Source organism: Hoplias malabaricus, chromosome 5 (genome assembly GCF_029633855.1).
Source record: "Hoplias malabaricus isolate fHopMal1 chromosome 5, fHopMal1.hap1, whole genome shotgun sequence".
Classification (NCBI taxonomy): domain Eukaryota; kingdom Metazoa; phylum Chordata; class Actinopteri; order Characiformes; family Erythrinidae; genus Hoplias; species Hoplias malabaricus.
Window position 1 is genome coordinate 29,995,059 of NC_089804.1, and position 14,325 is coordinate 30,009,383.

General features: G+C 38.4%; 1 protein-coding gene across 1 annotated transcript in view; it reads left to right on the forward strand.

Moving 5' to 3' along the window:
* foxj3 (forkhead box J3) overlaps positions 1 to 14,325 on the forward strand; it is a 153,356-nt gene that overhangs the window by 105,608 nt on the left and 33,423 nt on the right. The window contains exon 5 of the mRNA XM_066672262.1: positions 13,986 to 14,087. Coding sequence (XP_066528359.1) covers positions 13,986 to 14,087 — 102 coding nt within the window. The remainder of the gene's footprint in view (positions 1 to 13,985; positions 14,088 to 14,325) is intronic.

The window sequence follows — 14,325 nt, forward strand, 5'->3', positions numbered from 1 at the left end:
GAAATAAGAGAAACCATGTCAGTACTGTGTTGTATAGGTTATATTCAGTCACATGATTCAGATGACGTGTGAAATACAAATGGAATGAAGGATGTGACCGAATGGAGCGGACTGACGCGAGAAGCATGTGTTGTGTTACTTCAGGCGAGATTATGAGAGAAATCTACAAACTATTGGTGTCAATTGATTAGAAAGTTAATCACAACAACATTCTGATTAATCATGATTAATCGAAAGTTAAAATGCTGGTATTTCCTTTTTTGGGAGGTGGGAGGGGGTGAGAGAGAGAAACAAATCTATAGTGTTTTATGTATGACAAACTAGTCGGAGGACAACACCCTTTATTACTTTATTTACTTTATAAATATATTTCAGAGTAGTTTTCATGATATTTGAAATAGAATGTCTTAATTTGGTGAGGAAATGTTACAAAACAGGGACCGAAGACACAAGCATTCAGACAATTAAACATCTCCACATTCAGCTTCAACAAATTTATGAGAGATAAATGTGTGGATTAAGCAAGGCACGACAAAAATAATGAGCAGAACTTCTCACAGCAGCAGCTGTCTGTGCACATGCACACATACTAGAGAGGGAGAGAGATTAGGAGTGAGAGTTGGTTAATTTAATGCATATTTCAGAATAAAAATAATGTAATCTACCTACTGAACTTAGCAGGAGTGATACTGCATTTACATCTCCTAATAAGCCACTAACACGTCACTAGAATCCGTAAAACGAATGAACTATGGGAGGAAGTTGTGGCTAAATTAAAAAAAAAATAAAAAAATAAAAAAAACATGTAAGACACGTTAAATGTGTCTGAGGACTTTTAATTGAGGTGTAATATTAGCTGATATCGAGGCACTTTTCCAAACCATTTTACTTAAGAACACCAATGAAAGCATGAAAAATTCATCAAAAGTATTGAGACATACAACTTGCCTCGGTACCAAGGTGCTCCTCGATGACTGTTCTGTGGTTCTCTTATTGTCCAGTGGATTTATTGAGCAACAAATGCATTCGCCTATCGACAATAAAGTTATGGTTGTTGGACACTCATAACAACTGAGCAAAATACAATACTCACTCCTAGGGATGGGCAGTATCCACATTTCCTTCATACCATAATACCGTCTCAAAATATTATCTCTTGTATACAGTATTTCCGTGGGGAGGGGGTGGTCTATCAGGCTGCACTGAGACTTATCTCAGTTTAGTTTAATATTAGCTAAACAGTGCACACCGACACGTGGTGACGATAAAAACCCGTTTCAAGTTTCAGCAACTGGTGTTATAGGAACAGAAAAGTTCGAAAATAAGCAAAATAAGACATTGTACACTGTTTAGAAGCACAGGTGGCACTAAAAGGGCACTTGTGGTTTAGCACATCACAGCAGATTTTTCAGCAAATTGAGGCTCAAAACACACATATTTAGAAGATTAAGCCATATACCTGTGAGCACACAAGTCGAGTGAAGAATTTTCTGAGAATTATTCCTGGTTACAGCTTAATTCCTTTCTTTTTTAACCCAAATTCAGCACTAAATTTACAACTGCGGTAGGCTACTGGGTTTTCTCCACCACGTTTTCAGACAATGACATCAGCAGTCATTGAGCTCCCACAGCGCTCCCTTCCTGTGGGTCTCTTAAATGCACATGAATATTTTAGCAGACTTTTAAAGACAGAACCGAAATTCGACATGCCATAAATACTGACCTCATTTTTAAATACCATGGTATACGGTATTATCGTTTTACCGCCCAACCCTACTCACTCTTCAAAGATCACCCAATAAAGTCAGCTTTCTAATTCCAAATTAAATCACGCAGCAGATACATGGTATCCATTGCATCATTTAAGGTGGAACAGGATACTAGCTCATTAAAAGCTGACATCAGTCTCATTCAGTTATGGAAAGCGAGTATTGTGTTTTACACAGTTGTGTTGGTGCTGTTGCCTGGTGAGAGATTTAAAGCATCTACAAGAAACACGACTAAATCTAAACAAGAATAGGAAGTTGCCTTCAGTCTTGTCCTGAACGCACGCGGCCACTCGTAAGCCATTTTTTTCTTGCAGAACAAGCTCCTTGTGATTTTGAGTAACTGTAAACAACGCAAACTACAGGCTTTATTAGAGCGTCTCATAGAGCTCTCATGGTTTGTAAAAGAGCTTAATTTAAGGTTTGTAGTTTTTAAGGGAGGAATATTTAATCAGATTTGATGACAGGTTTTAATATCACTATCAGAACAAAAACATGTTGTGTCATCTATAGTGTGTATGTATCGTCCTCAGTCGGGCTGTTAAGATGCAGAGCTATGGGCTTCAGTAAGAGGATCAGTCACTCTGCCCTCAGGCCAGAGACATGCGCACACACACACAGGCAATCTTCATTCACTCAAATCAAAAACCTCCAATTAGACCCTCTTTCTCTCTCTGTCTCCAAGAACACTGCAGGAAAGATGAGAGGGAAATGGACTGTGTGCATTTACGTTTGTGTTTGCGTATGCAGTGCACATATGCACCCTATTAGTGTTTTAACATCAACACACATACACACTTTTTTTTTTTGGGTTCCTCTCCCGCTGTCTCTCTTAAGAAATTCTGAGACGTTAAAAATGTGACTTAGTGAAATCTCATTTATGTTTATCATGAATTAAAAATCGCATTGTTGCCAGGCAATCCTCTTATAATAAGCAGTTTTTGGAGACAGGCATGCTGGAGTTATCTTCCTCAGCGAGAGCACAGAGCACTTCTCGTCTGCTCTTCATCTCTTCGCAGAATGGTTCCAATTTTGACCTAAATAAAGGTGTTGCTCTCTTGTTATTCATAAGTGCTTGCTGCATTTTATTTATTAATTTATTTATTTCCAAGTACATGCACACTTGCCTTGACTTTAATTCACAAAGGTAATATTAAATCCCCCTTCAACGTGTAGTAATCAAACCTGCTGCAGATTGTTCTGCATTTCTTTGACCTGTATGGCTCTGTTCTTCAGTCAACAGACCTAAACCTCTTCGGCTGGATATGTGTAATTTTAACGGAATTGTTTGACAAACTCGCATCGTTTTCCCTTTACCTCTGATGATGCTATTTGTTGCTTAAGCTGGCTTCTTTGATTTGACAGCGGAGACTAGTGTAGAGATTTTAGATAAATGTAATTTAAATAATAATAACAATACATTTATATTTATATAGTACTCAAAGACACTAACAGTCTTCAGAACAAACATACAGAAAAGACAGACATGAGGACAGAAAGCATAATTCACAATTGATGTAAAGGTAATGGATGTTTATTAGGGGTTCGAGCACGAAGTGCTTGAAACCCTATTGTGTTTGTTCTGATTTTAATTTGTTATTAGGGGTCCAAGCACTGCAAGTGCTGGAGCCCTATTGTTTTTGTTCCGTGTTTTCCGCTTTTTTTGTTTTTTTTTGTTTTTCTTTTTTTTCTCCGATGAAACGCGATGGGCAGCCCAAACCGTAGGTCCTACAGACTTGTCACATGGTCAACTGTTAGTAAACCCTCCCGCTACTCAGGCGCAAAGAATCAACCCAATCAGCCTGATGGTGGCGCTATAGCGACGCGGAACGCGTCGCTCCCTATATCTCCTACCCCATGTGGCGTAGAGACGAAATTCTTTTTTTCCCTGATTCCTCAGGTCAGACCCTACAAAAAAGCCTCAAGAACCCATAAGCTCCGCCTACTTAGATTTTGAGCTAATTTGCATAATATGCAAAATTGCACAAATTTTTGAGCGCGAACTAGTCTCTGGAAATGTACCCAATATGGACATATGTGGTATCAGCAGAATCCTAAGAACCTGAACTTTAATAATTATCCAAAAAAAGTTGGAATTTGATCTCTGCTCGGCTTCCAGACTCCGCCCAAATACAGGGGTTGAGTTCGCGTTCCAAAAATCACACAAATACAGCTATAACTCACAAACGCTTTCTCCGAATGTTATGATACTTCACATGCTTGATCCCTATAAGGGCTGGAAGCCATAAGTACTTAGCTGTGCAACTGCAAGCCTAGGGGGCGCTATAACAGCAAAAAAATTGTTACGCTTCACAGGATTGTCCGATTGACATGCTGATTGGTATGCATGTAGTGTGTGATGATCTGACTTAGATTCTATGACAATGATGTCATATTCGAAAAAACATGGCCACCATCGACCAGTCAAATTTCAGCAGCTGTTTCATGACCTTAACAAGGTCCTATCATCATGACACTTGCATAGTATATCCATGGCAAAACTTCCTAAACACATAACAATTTTCATAACAATAGCCACTAGGGGGCGCAATTCAATTTTTCAACATGCAAATATGGAATATCTCAGCGAAATATAAACATATTGACAAGCAGTTTGCTTTATTTCATACTCTGCAAATTGCCTTACAACTTTGCAATTACAACTATTGTCAAAAAATGCATAGTTTATCCACAATAGTCAGGTATGTGAAAATGGAGCTTTTCGCACTCCTCCCTGGAAATTTGTCTTATCAATAAACAACTGGTATTTTTGAAGTCTGTATAGACTGTAGGTAAATAATTATCAAAAAAATCTAGAACTTTTGACACGCTTTTGTGGCAGTTATTTAACAAATATGCATGGGCGGGGCTCGATGCACTCTTTGAGCTATAACTACAACAAACTTCACCCAAATCAAACACAGCTTGGTACACATATGTACGTCATTACTCTGAAGTAGTGTGCCAAATGTGACAACATTGCACAGAAAGGGGGCGCTACAATTAGACAGCAACTGGTTGCACAGGTTATTAATTGATTACACCACCACCTAGAGATGCAGTACCAGCAAGATGAGATAGATTTATTCTGAACATCATGGGAAAGGACCTTGTGCATTTTCATAACATATGCCTAAAGCATTTTTGAGTTACAGCTGCTTTTTATGTGATGTTTCAACGGCAAGCTGCACATCTCTATTTAAGCAGAGGCTGCAATCACACAGTAATGAAAGTTCCACATTTTTTTGATAATTACTAAAGTTCAGGTTCTTACGATTCTCATGATACCACATATGTCTATATTGGGTTTTGATCCAAGGACTAGTTCTTGATCAAATATATGTCCGTTATATCTCATTTATACCCACACCTGCAGACTCACTACACCCTCAGCCCCTCCCTCTCCTTCTCACACACAAACTGTCACCTCTCCCCCTCCCCTCCCCCCTGCCAGTCAGAGAGGGCCAGAGGACAGAGACAATTGAAGGCATATCTAAACAAATCAACAATAACATCATGACTGGTTCCTTATTTTTGTTTTAGTGTCCAAGTTTTCAGCTCCACTGGCCGAAGGAGCACTTTACAGAAAGTAAAGCAGGGGTGCACCTCTTGCTCTGCATACTTTCATTGCTCCCTTTCACATGTTCTTCAATGGTCAGGACACCTATAAAGCAGATATGCTGAAAATGTATGATCTACTGTCTCTGCTTTTTTTATCTATAATCTGGACCAACAGGGTATGTGTGTGTAACTGTGTAGACAGTGAGTGGACACAGGTTTTAAAATTATCCAGTAGCACTGCTCTTTCTGATCCACTCATAAGAGCACTACACACACTGCCATATCACCACAACGTCACTATCACTGCAGTGCTGAGAATTATCCACCACCCAAATCATATCTGCTTTGTGGGGTCCTGAACATTGGGTCAGAATCCAGGGTGAAATTCCAGATTCAGTTCTGTGCTCTGGGCTGTCTCTGTAACCCAAGCCCCATGTTCACCTGTCTGCAGACCAGAAATTCACCCACTTATCTACTACCCCTTCTTCTTACAATCCAGAGCACCAAGGATCACATTTTAAAGCACTACAAAATCTATCTTAAAGTGTGGCTCCTGTATCAGGAAATGTCATATGCTATGCTCTTGCTCTGCAAAGACTGCTCACTTTCAGCCTGCTCTTCAATGGTCAGGACACCCATACCGCAGGTATGACTCAAGTGTTGGAGTTGTAAATCCCTCAGCATCACTGCTGGACAGAGAATAGTCCACAACCAAACCCTGCCAGCATAGATTGTCTTCTGTCCACTGATAACGGACTCGAGTACAAGCCACTCCACATCATATCTGCTGTTTGGGGGTCCTGAACATTAGGGTGAGAAACCAGAGTGCAACTCCAGAGTGACTTCTGTGCTCTATACTGTGTCTGTCATCCGCTACTCATCCATCTCATGCTACACTTCCAAAGAGATGCCAGAACAGCATGGAACACCTTACAAACACTACACAAACTTCCCCAAAAGCCCCTACTATCTCAGGAAAGCTCATATGAATAAAACACCTTACAAACACTACACAAACTTCCCCAAAAGCCCCTACTATCTCAGGACAGCTCATATGAATAAAACATCTTACAAACACTACACAAACTTCTCCAAAAGCCCCTACTATCTCAGGACAGCTCATATGAATAAAACACCTTACAAACACTACACAAACTTCCCCAAAAGCCCCTACTATCTCAGGACAGCTCATATGAATAAAACACCTTACAAACACTACACAAACTTCCCCAAAAGCCCCTACTATCTCAGGACAGCTCATATGAATAAAACATCTTACAAACACTACACAAACTTCCCCAAAAGCCCCTACTATCTCAGGACAGCTCATATGCTAGCACATTGTTCTCCTACCAGCGAATACCAGCTTGGACCCCGGGAATTGTCGCTTGCGGCTATATTTATTATTCTTTTTCTTTTTCTGCCATAAAACGAATCGCACAGCCCAAACCGTAAGGCCTAGAGACTTGAGACTTGGTCAATAGGTAGTAGTCGGTCTCGCTACTCAGGCGCAAAATATCAGCCCAATTGGCCTCAAGGGGGCGCTACAGCGAAGGAAAACGCTTTCATTAAAAGATCTTCCACCCCGTGTGGCGTAGAGACGAAATCTTTTTTTTTCCTTGATTCCTTGGGTCCTGCCAAATCAAAAAGGTACATACAACCACTAAGCTCCGCCTACTTAGATTTTTTGCTATTTTGCATAATTTGCAAAACCTACTTTTGTGTACTCCTCCGTGGATTTTTGTCCAATTTTCTTGAGCTTGGTGTCAAAATGTTCGCCGGAGCCTGTAGCTTAATAATTATCAAAAAAACTTTGAAATTTCGATTTAAGATGGCCGCCATATGCAAATGAACCTTTTCGGCGTATTTTATGTTTTACTTAAAAATCTATAACAAATTCATGCTTTACTCAAGTGTGTTTACATTTCATATTCAACTTCCAGAAATGATTCTGAGGTAGCTTGTCAAAGGAGAAGCCAATATTAATATAGGGGGCGCTGTAAATGCTTCAAGTTTATATCTCAGCATCCGTAAGGTGGATCGGACCGCCGCTTGGCATGCTGCTTCTATGGGCAAGGCTGTAGAGGGAAAATTAAGGACAACTCGATTAGAGCAAAATTGTGATTGTCATCGACCAATCAGCTGTCATCAGCTGTTTGACAACCTTAACAAGGTCCAATCATCATGGGATTTAACTGGTATGTCCCTGGTAGGCCTTCCTAAGAGCAGAAAAATTGTCATAACGATAGCCACTAGGGGGCGCTATATCAAGAAAATATTATATATCTCTGTGAAAATTAAGCATATTGACACGCAGTTTGCTTCTTTTTATACCCTGCAGAGGGCCTAACAACTTTGTAATTGCAAGTGTTGTCAAAAAATGCTTTGCTTTTTCTCAGTTTCCAAATGTTCAAAATTGAACCTTTTCGAACAAGTCCGTGGAATTTTGCGATATTCCCAAACAGTTGACCTTGTTGGAATCTGCAGAGTCTGAAGGTAAATAATTATCAAAAAAAGTTCAACATTTGGACAAACTTTTGTTGTAATAAAACAATTAATTGAATTGTGTGGAGCTTTAAACATTCTTTTAGCTATAACTCAAACAAATTAAGTCCAATCAAGACCAAACGTGACAGACGTATGTATGGTCCTACCCTGAAGACGTATGTACAATATGATCAAAATTTATCAAAAGGGGGCGATACAATTGGACAAAAACTGATTAAATTGGCTTTTTTATGTTATAGCGCCATCTAGGAATGCAGTTTCACACCAACTTAATTATGACATCTGCTCCTCAGTCTGATCAAGCATGTTGAAGTTTTAAAATTTTTGGGGAAAGTGTTTTTGAGTTATAGGTGTATATTAGTGTACACATATAGCTTATATTTGACTTGTGGAATACATGCTAGATCTCTCTTATTGTGAGGGGCCTGTAAGCTACATAGTATTAAAAGTGCAACAATTCTTTCTTTCATTCATTCATTCATTATCTGTAACCGCTTATCCAGTTCAGGGTCGCGGTGGGTCCAGAGCCTACCTGGAATCATTGGGCGCAAGGCAACAATTTTTGATCAGTATTAAAGTTTGGATCCTTTGGATTCAGCTAATACCACATATGTCCATGTTAGGTAAATATCCACATAGGAGTACACACTCAAATGTTTCTATATGTGCATTCATGGCAGAGCTAAATATATGTGAAAGTAGTTATTTCTCACCAGCAGATGGCAGTCTAAAACTATACGTTGTGCTGTTGAACTACAGTGGCTCTGTAGTGCCACTATGAATGCTATGTGGAGCAAAGACCATAAGGCCCAGAAACACCTCCCTTGGCAGCAACATCCAGCAGGTGTGAAATGACTCAGCCAAGGAAAATGACACTCTTTGGCCAGATGGTGGCGCTATAGCAAAGGGAAAAGCATTGCGGTCTATATCTCCTACACCATAAGGCCTATAGATTAAATCTTTAATCTATAACCTTTTTTTCCCCTTATTCCTTGGCTTTAGACAAACTAATTTGCTATTGGATCATTTAGCTCAGCCCACTTAGATGTTGAGCTAATTTGCATAATTTGCAAAATATACTTTTGTCAATAAGTCTTTGAATTTTTGACCAATTCCCTTGAGCTTGGTGCCAAAACATTCACATGAGTCTGACCCACTTAATTATAGAACGATTGTTGACATTTTGATTCAAGATGGCTGCCATATGCAAATGAACCTCTTCAGCTTATCACAGGTTTTACTTGAACATCTCTAACTCCTTCATACTTTACTCAAATGGGTTCAAATTTCAGATTCTACTTATAGAAATGCTTTTAAAGGTAGCATGTCAGCGATGTAGGCCTATTGCTTCCAAACAGGCCTGTTAAGCGAGAACCCCGTTAATTGCCGCTTGCGGCTATATTTTAACTTAAAACAGGGAATCAAAACCTTAATCACCACTGCCATTTCTAAAAAAAAGAAAAAAAGCAGAGATGCTGTGCAAAATATAAATAACAAAATAATTCAATGATATGCAAATGGTTTAAAACCTATATTTACTTGAAAGCTCTGCAAAAAATATAATTTCAGATGTTGAAACTATGATATGTTGTGTATTTTTTATATATCGTATATGCCCATTTTAAAATTTGCATAATGCTACAAAAATAACATTTGGTTAATTGGCAATAGGTCATTGACATGGCTGTCTTTAAAAGCAGCATCTTACACTCTCAGAAAAAAGGTATGGTAGAGGTACAATATTGGTCAATAAAGGTACAAACTAAAGGTACTGAAAAAAACCTTTAAAGGTAAAACAGTATTTAAAAGTCCAATTTATTTTCCTTAAAAGTGCATTACATTCTTTTCTCCGGAAGGAGAAATACATGTCTGTAATCTTTCATTATAAAACTGAAAGCATAATAAAAGTCCTGAAGATGAAATGGGGTGTATGAAATCAACACCATTTTAAAATTTACAATTATAATAAAATAAGGTACAATTATATTCCCTAATTAAAGGTACAAATATGTATCCTTGAGGATACCACCACAGAGACAGCAAAATGTACTACCACAGCGACAAAATTTCTTACAGAGTACAGAGGCTAAATCTTTCAGCTCTAGTGAATAGGAAGGTGTTCATCATTCTGTGGAAAGCTGCATGGACAAAGTGTGAAGCAATTCAAGAATCATGTACATTTCTCAAGGTAAAATAACAGAGAACATGGAGGTTTATTCATCTACAGCAGTTTTTCTCAAAGTGTGGGGGGTGCATAGGTATTGCAGATGGGGCGCAAGGAATCATAAGAAATTAGCATTTTTATGCCTGTTTTTATTAATACCTTTGTGTTTTGCCAATAAAACTTACTCAATAAAAAGCACCCACTCACAATGGATTCATTAATAGCCCTTAAACATGTTAAAAGACCATTAGATAGGAGACCAGAAAAATGTAGCCTGCCTGGAACCATAGTGCGAATGATAATAATTGATGTCTGCATGTTAATTGCGGCAGAACAATATAAACAGTACAACAGGGCAGTAGACATGTGTATAACATTTATGACTTGAGAGTGGCAGTATCAAGCATGCGACTCCATTTTGAAAAGATGTGTAGTGCAAAACAGGCTCATTGCAGTCAGTGATGCTGTGATAAGGCATTCACCTGGCCATTGGCGTAGTAACCACGGGGGATGAGGAGGACGTGTCCCCCACAAAATATATATAAATATGCTCTTCCCCCAAACTTTTATTTTGAAAATGCACCACCGAGATTAACACGTTTTGGCAGTGAGTCAGACAAGGTGGGTCTTCTTTCAGCTTTTAAGCTACCTGTTTAAGTATAAAGTTGCTGCAATCATAAGCTTCACTGGCCTCCTATTCACGTCAGTGTCTTAGTTTTTACCAGCTCTGAGTCTGAGGTCAGTAACGAGAGCACAGCAGATAACAATGATGGCTAATTACAGTTATGAAAGTGGCTTGTATATAACTGTTAGGGTAACAGAGGAGGATCTAAGAGTTTGATAACGTTAATATTAGCTGTGTTCAGGTTGTGAGAAAGCATTTTAAACATGCAGCAAATTAACATTAGTCTCTGGCCATGTTCCAGACTGCATACTGCTGCACTGAATAGCATGAAAATATATATACCACCCTTAGCATTGTTTTTTAGTAGCGTAGTATGTTTCATAGTATGTTTTTTTTTTTTTTGTGACACAGCCTCACTCTGTAACGTTAATGTTAATAAAATGCTTTTCCACATCATTATAAATGCAGTATGTTACTGCCTTATTTACATAGGAATCAGCTTATAGCTATCTAATATTTTGGGTATGGGGTGGGCTTTGACTCAGCAAATATTTCTTCACTGGACCTGAACATGTTTAAGATAGACTGAGCTGAAGTGATGCCACATCCTCCAGGCTCAGAAAGAGAGGAACCACCCAGCATTTATTATGATTATTATTTATTATTGGTAAAAAATCCTGTAATCAAGCAGGAATGTCTCGTTGTCTCGTCTGTTCCCAAACATTTACAGGGTGTTTAAAAAGGAGGTGATGCAACACGTGCCCCAATTAAAATTTAATGTGTTGCTGGCATAATATTCAAAATGTGCATATATTAAAATAATAATAATAATAATATTAATAAAAAACTCACTCTTTTTTATATTTGAAATATTGATTTTATTGACATTTTGCACAGCATACCAACATATCTAGATATCCTAAATAGTCTGATTGAGTTTGAGTAATTAATTAACTGTGTTTCTTGCTCTGTCTTCAGTAGAGGGAGCAAACCTTTGATTCCGCAGTGACAATGTAAAATTCACCAGTGATCGAAGTTCATGAGGGTTTTGCTCCCTCAGTGTAGGTAGGATGGCCTTCACCCTCTCCCTATCAACTCAGCTTAATTCTTGCCCTCCAAGCTCATTGAGTTGTCTAGTTGAGTTGCATTAACTACAGGGAAGGCTGACTTCATGTCTCAGAAATAGCATGTGCTAGCCTTTGCCCTCACAGCTTTGTATCATGAGTGAAGAGTCCTAGCAAGTGGGTTGAATTGGCAATAGCTAAATGACTACCAGCTGTTTTTAGTAGCACATATATTTTGGTTTATTATACAAAGGGCTTTGAGTATTCAACATGAACCTTTCCTTTAAGTAATCTCAGATCACAAACAGACGAGGTTTCTCACACTTTATGACATATTTTTTTCAAAAATGGACAGAAGTACATAATACAGAAAACTATGGATGCACCGACACCACTTTTGCCCTACCGATACCAATATTTCAAGTTCAAGTATCTGCCTATATCAAGTACCGATACCAACTCTATCAATCTTAAATACTATATAGTTGCCTATAAATCTAGATATTTATATTGTTATAGTTACAGATTTTATTATATTAAAGCAGTGTATTGCTAATAAGATATAATAAGCTTGAATGCACATTAAAAATGTAAAATGAGGATATTTGTCATAGTGTGAAATGCACTTTAAGGACGGCTGCTGACCTGTTAGTGTGCTTCTTTGTGGTTGCTTGAATGAAGTCAGTGTCTTTGGTATGCCTTAAGCTGGTGTTACACTACATGACTTTTAGCCTGATTCTAAACATTTTTGCCTCTAAATCGCGTTTCAGACCAGTGGCAGCAAATTGTTGATATTTTTTTATTTTTTTATTTTTATTTTTTATTTTTTTTCAACATTGTATGTAGTCACATAGTGTAAACTCTCCACCAACTTAAGGCTGAACAAGTCCTTTCAACGGCCAATGAGAATGGAGAACAGAAAGTAAACACAGGCACGTGCAGTGGAGCTCTACAGTGGAAGACGGAGTAAACGGTAAAACTATGAGAAACTAAAACATATACATAATGCTGGATGCACATGTCCCCAAATAACAAGTATTACCTGTAGGTAATACTTTTTTTTTGTATCTATACAAACAGTAGCACAAACAATAACTGCAGAGACTTGAACGTCTGTATTTATTTGGGTCTCCTAGGACACGTGAGTTGTGTGTTTGTTTGGGGTCGTGTAGTGTGTTAAAATCGACAACATCGTGTATTGTGAATTTCGAGCTGCATCTACTTGCGTGCATGCACATCAGTATCTGCTTCATGGGGTGTGTCCCGAAAAGAGCCCTGTGTACTACATGAAGTGAATAGTGAGTAGTGGGCCATTTCAAACACACCTATGGTATCAGTGCTCTCTGTAGCTGATACAAAACTGTGTTTACGTGCCAGTATTGGTGCAAATATCGATACTGTATCAGTATTGGTGCAACACTACAGAAAACTAAGCTTGAACCATAACACAATCATATCTTCTGGCTTCATGTGGGCCCTTCTGGGATCAACTATGTGAATTTTGTAACATTTGGGAAAAGCTTTCATGTGTTATAGCTGTATATGTCTCTTTTTTGGAATGCAAGCTCCACCCCTGTCTTTAGGCAGAGTCTGGAACCACGCAGTGATTAAATCCCAACATATTTTTTATGATTATTAAAGTTCCGGTTCTTAGGATTCCGCTCATATCACATATGTCCATATTGGGTAAATATCCAGGGACTAAATTGGATAAGCGGTTACAGATAATGGATGGATGGATGGATAGTTTGCGCAAAAAAATCTCTGTGATTTTGCATATTAAGCGAATAAAGTTAAAGTGGGTGAAGCTTATAGGTTCTTAGGGCTTTTTTGTAGGGTGTGACCTGAGGAATCTGGGGGAAAAAAGAATTTTGTTTCTATGTCACACTGTGTCACAATCAGTGTCACAAACAGGTGAACACAAACTACCTCCAAGTCTGGTGTCTGTACATCCTACAGTCTCTTCCGCACAAGTTTTACTGGAGAAAAATCATAATAATAAATTAGAAGAAGAAGAAGCACTGCATGCTTGAACTCTAATAAAAGCAGTAGTAGGCAGCCATCTTGCCTTAATATTGCCTGTATCTTTTGTCATATTGGAAAGATATAAACCTTTATTGCTTGTTAGTGTTTTGTATTGCCTCTATATTAGGTGTTAAATTCCTGTGCTAAACCAAATAAACTAACTTTGGAACCCAACTGAATGATTACATTTGGGGGAAAGGGCAAATATGTATAATTTCCTGTTTTCCCCAGTGAGCTGTTGTTTTAATGGTAATTTATTGGTTTCTCTGCAGGCTTCCACACCCTACAGCCTGGAATCAGACTCTCTGGGAATGGACTGCATCATCTCTGGAAGTACCTCTCCGACTGTGGCCATCAACACTGTGACTAACAAGGTAGTTCTCAGTCTGTTTCTTCTATAAAGTAGAACCATACTTGGGTCCAGTCCTCCTCTCTGAGAGGAATTTGCAAACAGTGCTTAATGGACTGAATACAGTTTTGTGATTATATCAAGGATACTTTCTTGTCAATATAAATTTACACACATTCTTGTTAATATAAATATACACACATCCATACATACTATACACCTATTCCTACACATGCAACATATACATACTAGAATCCATACAC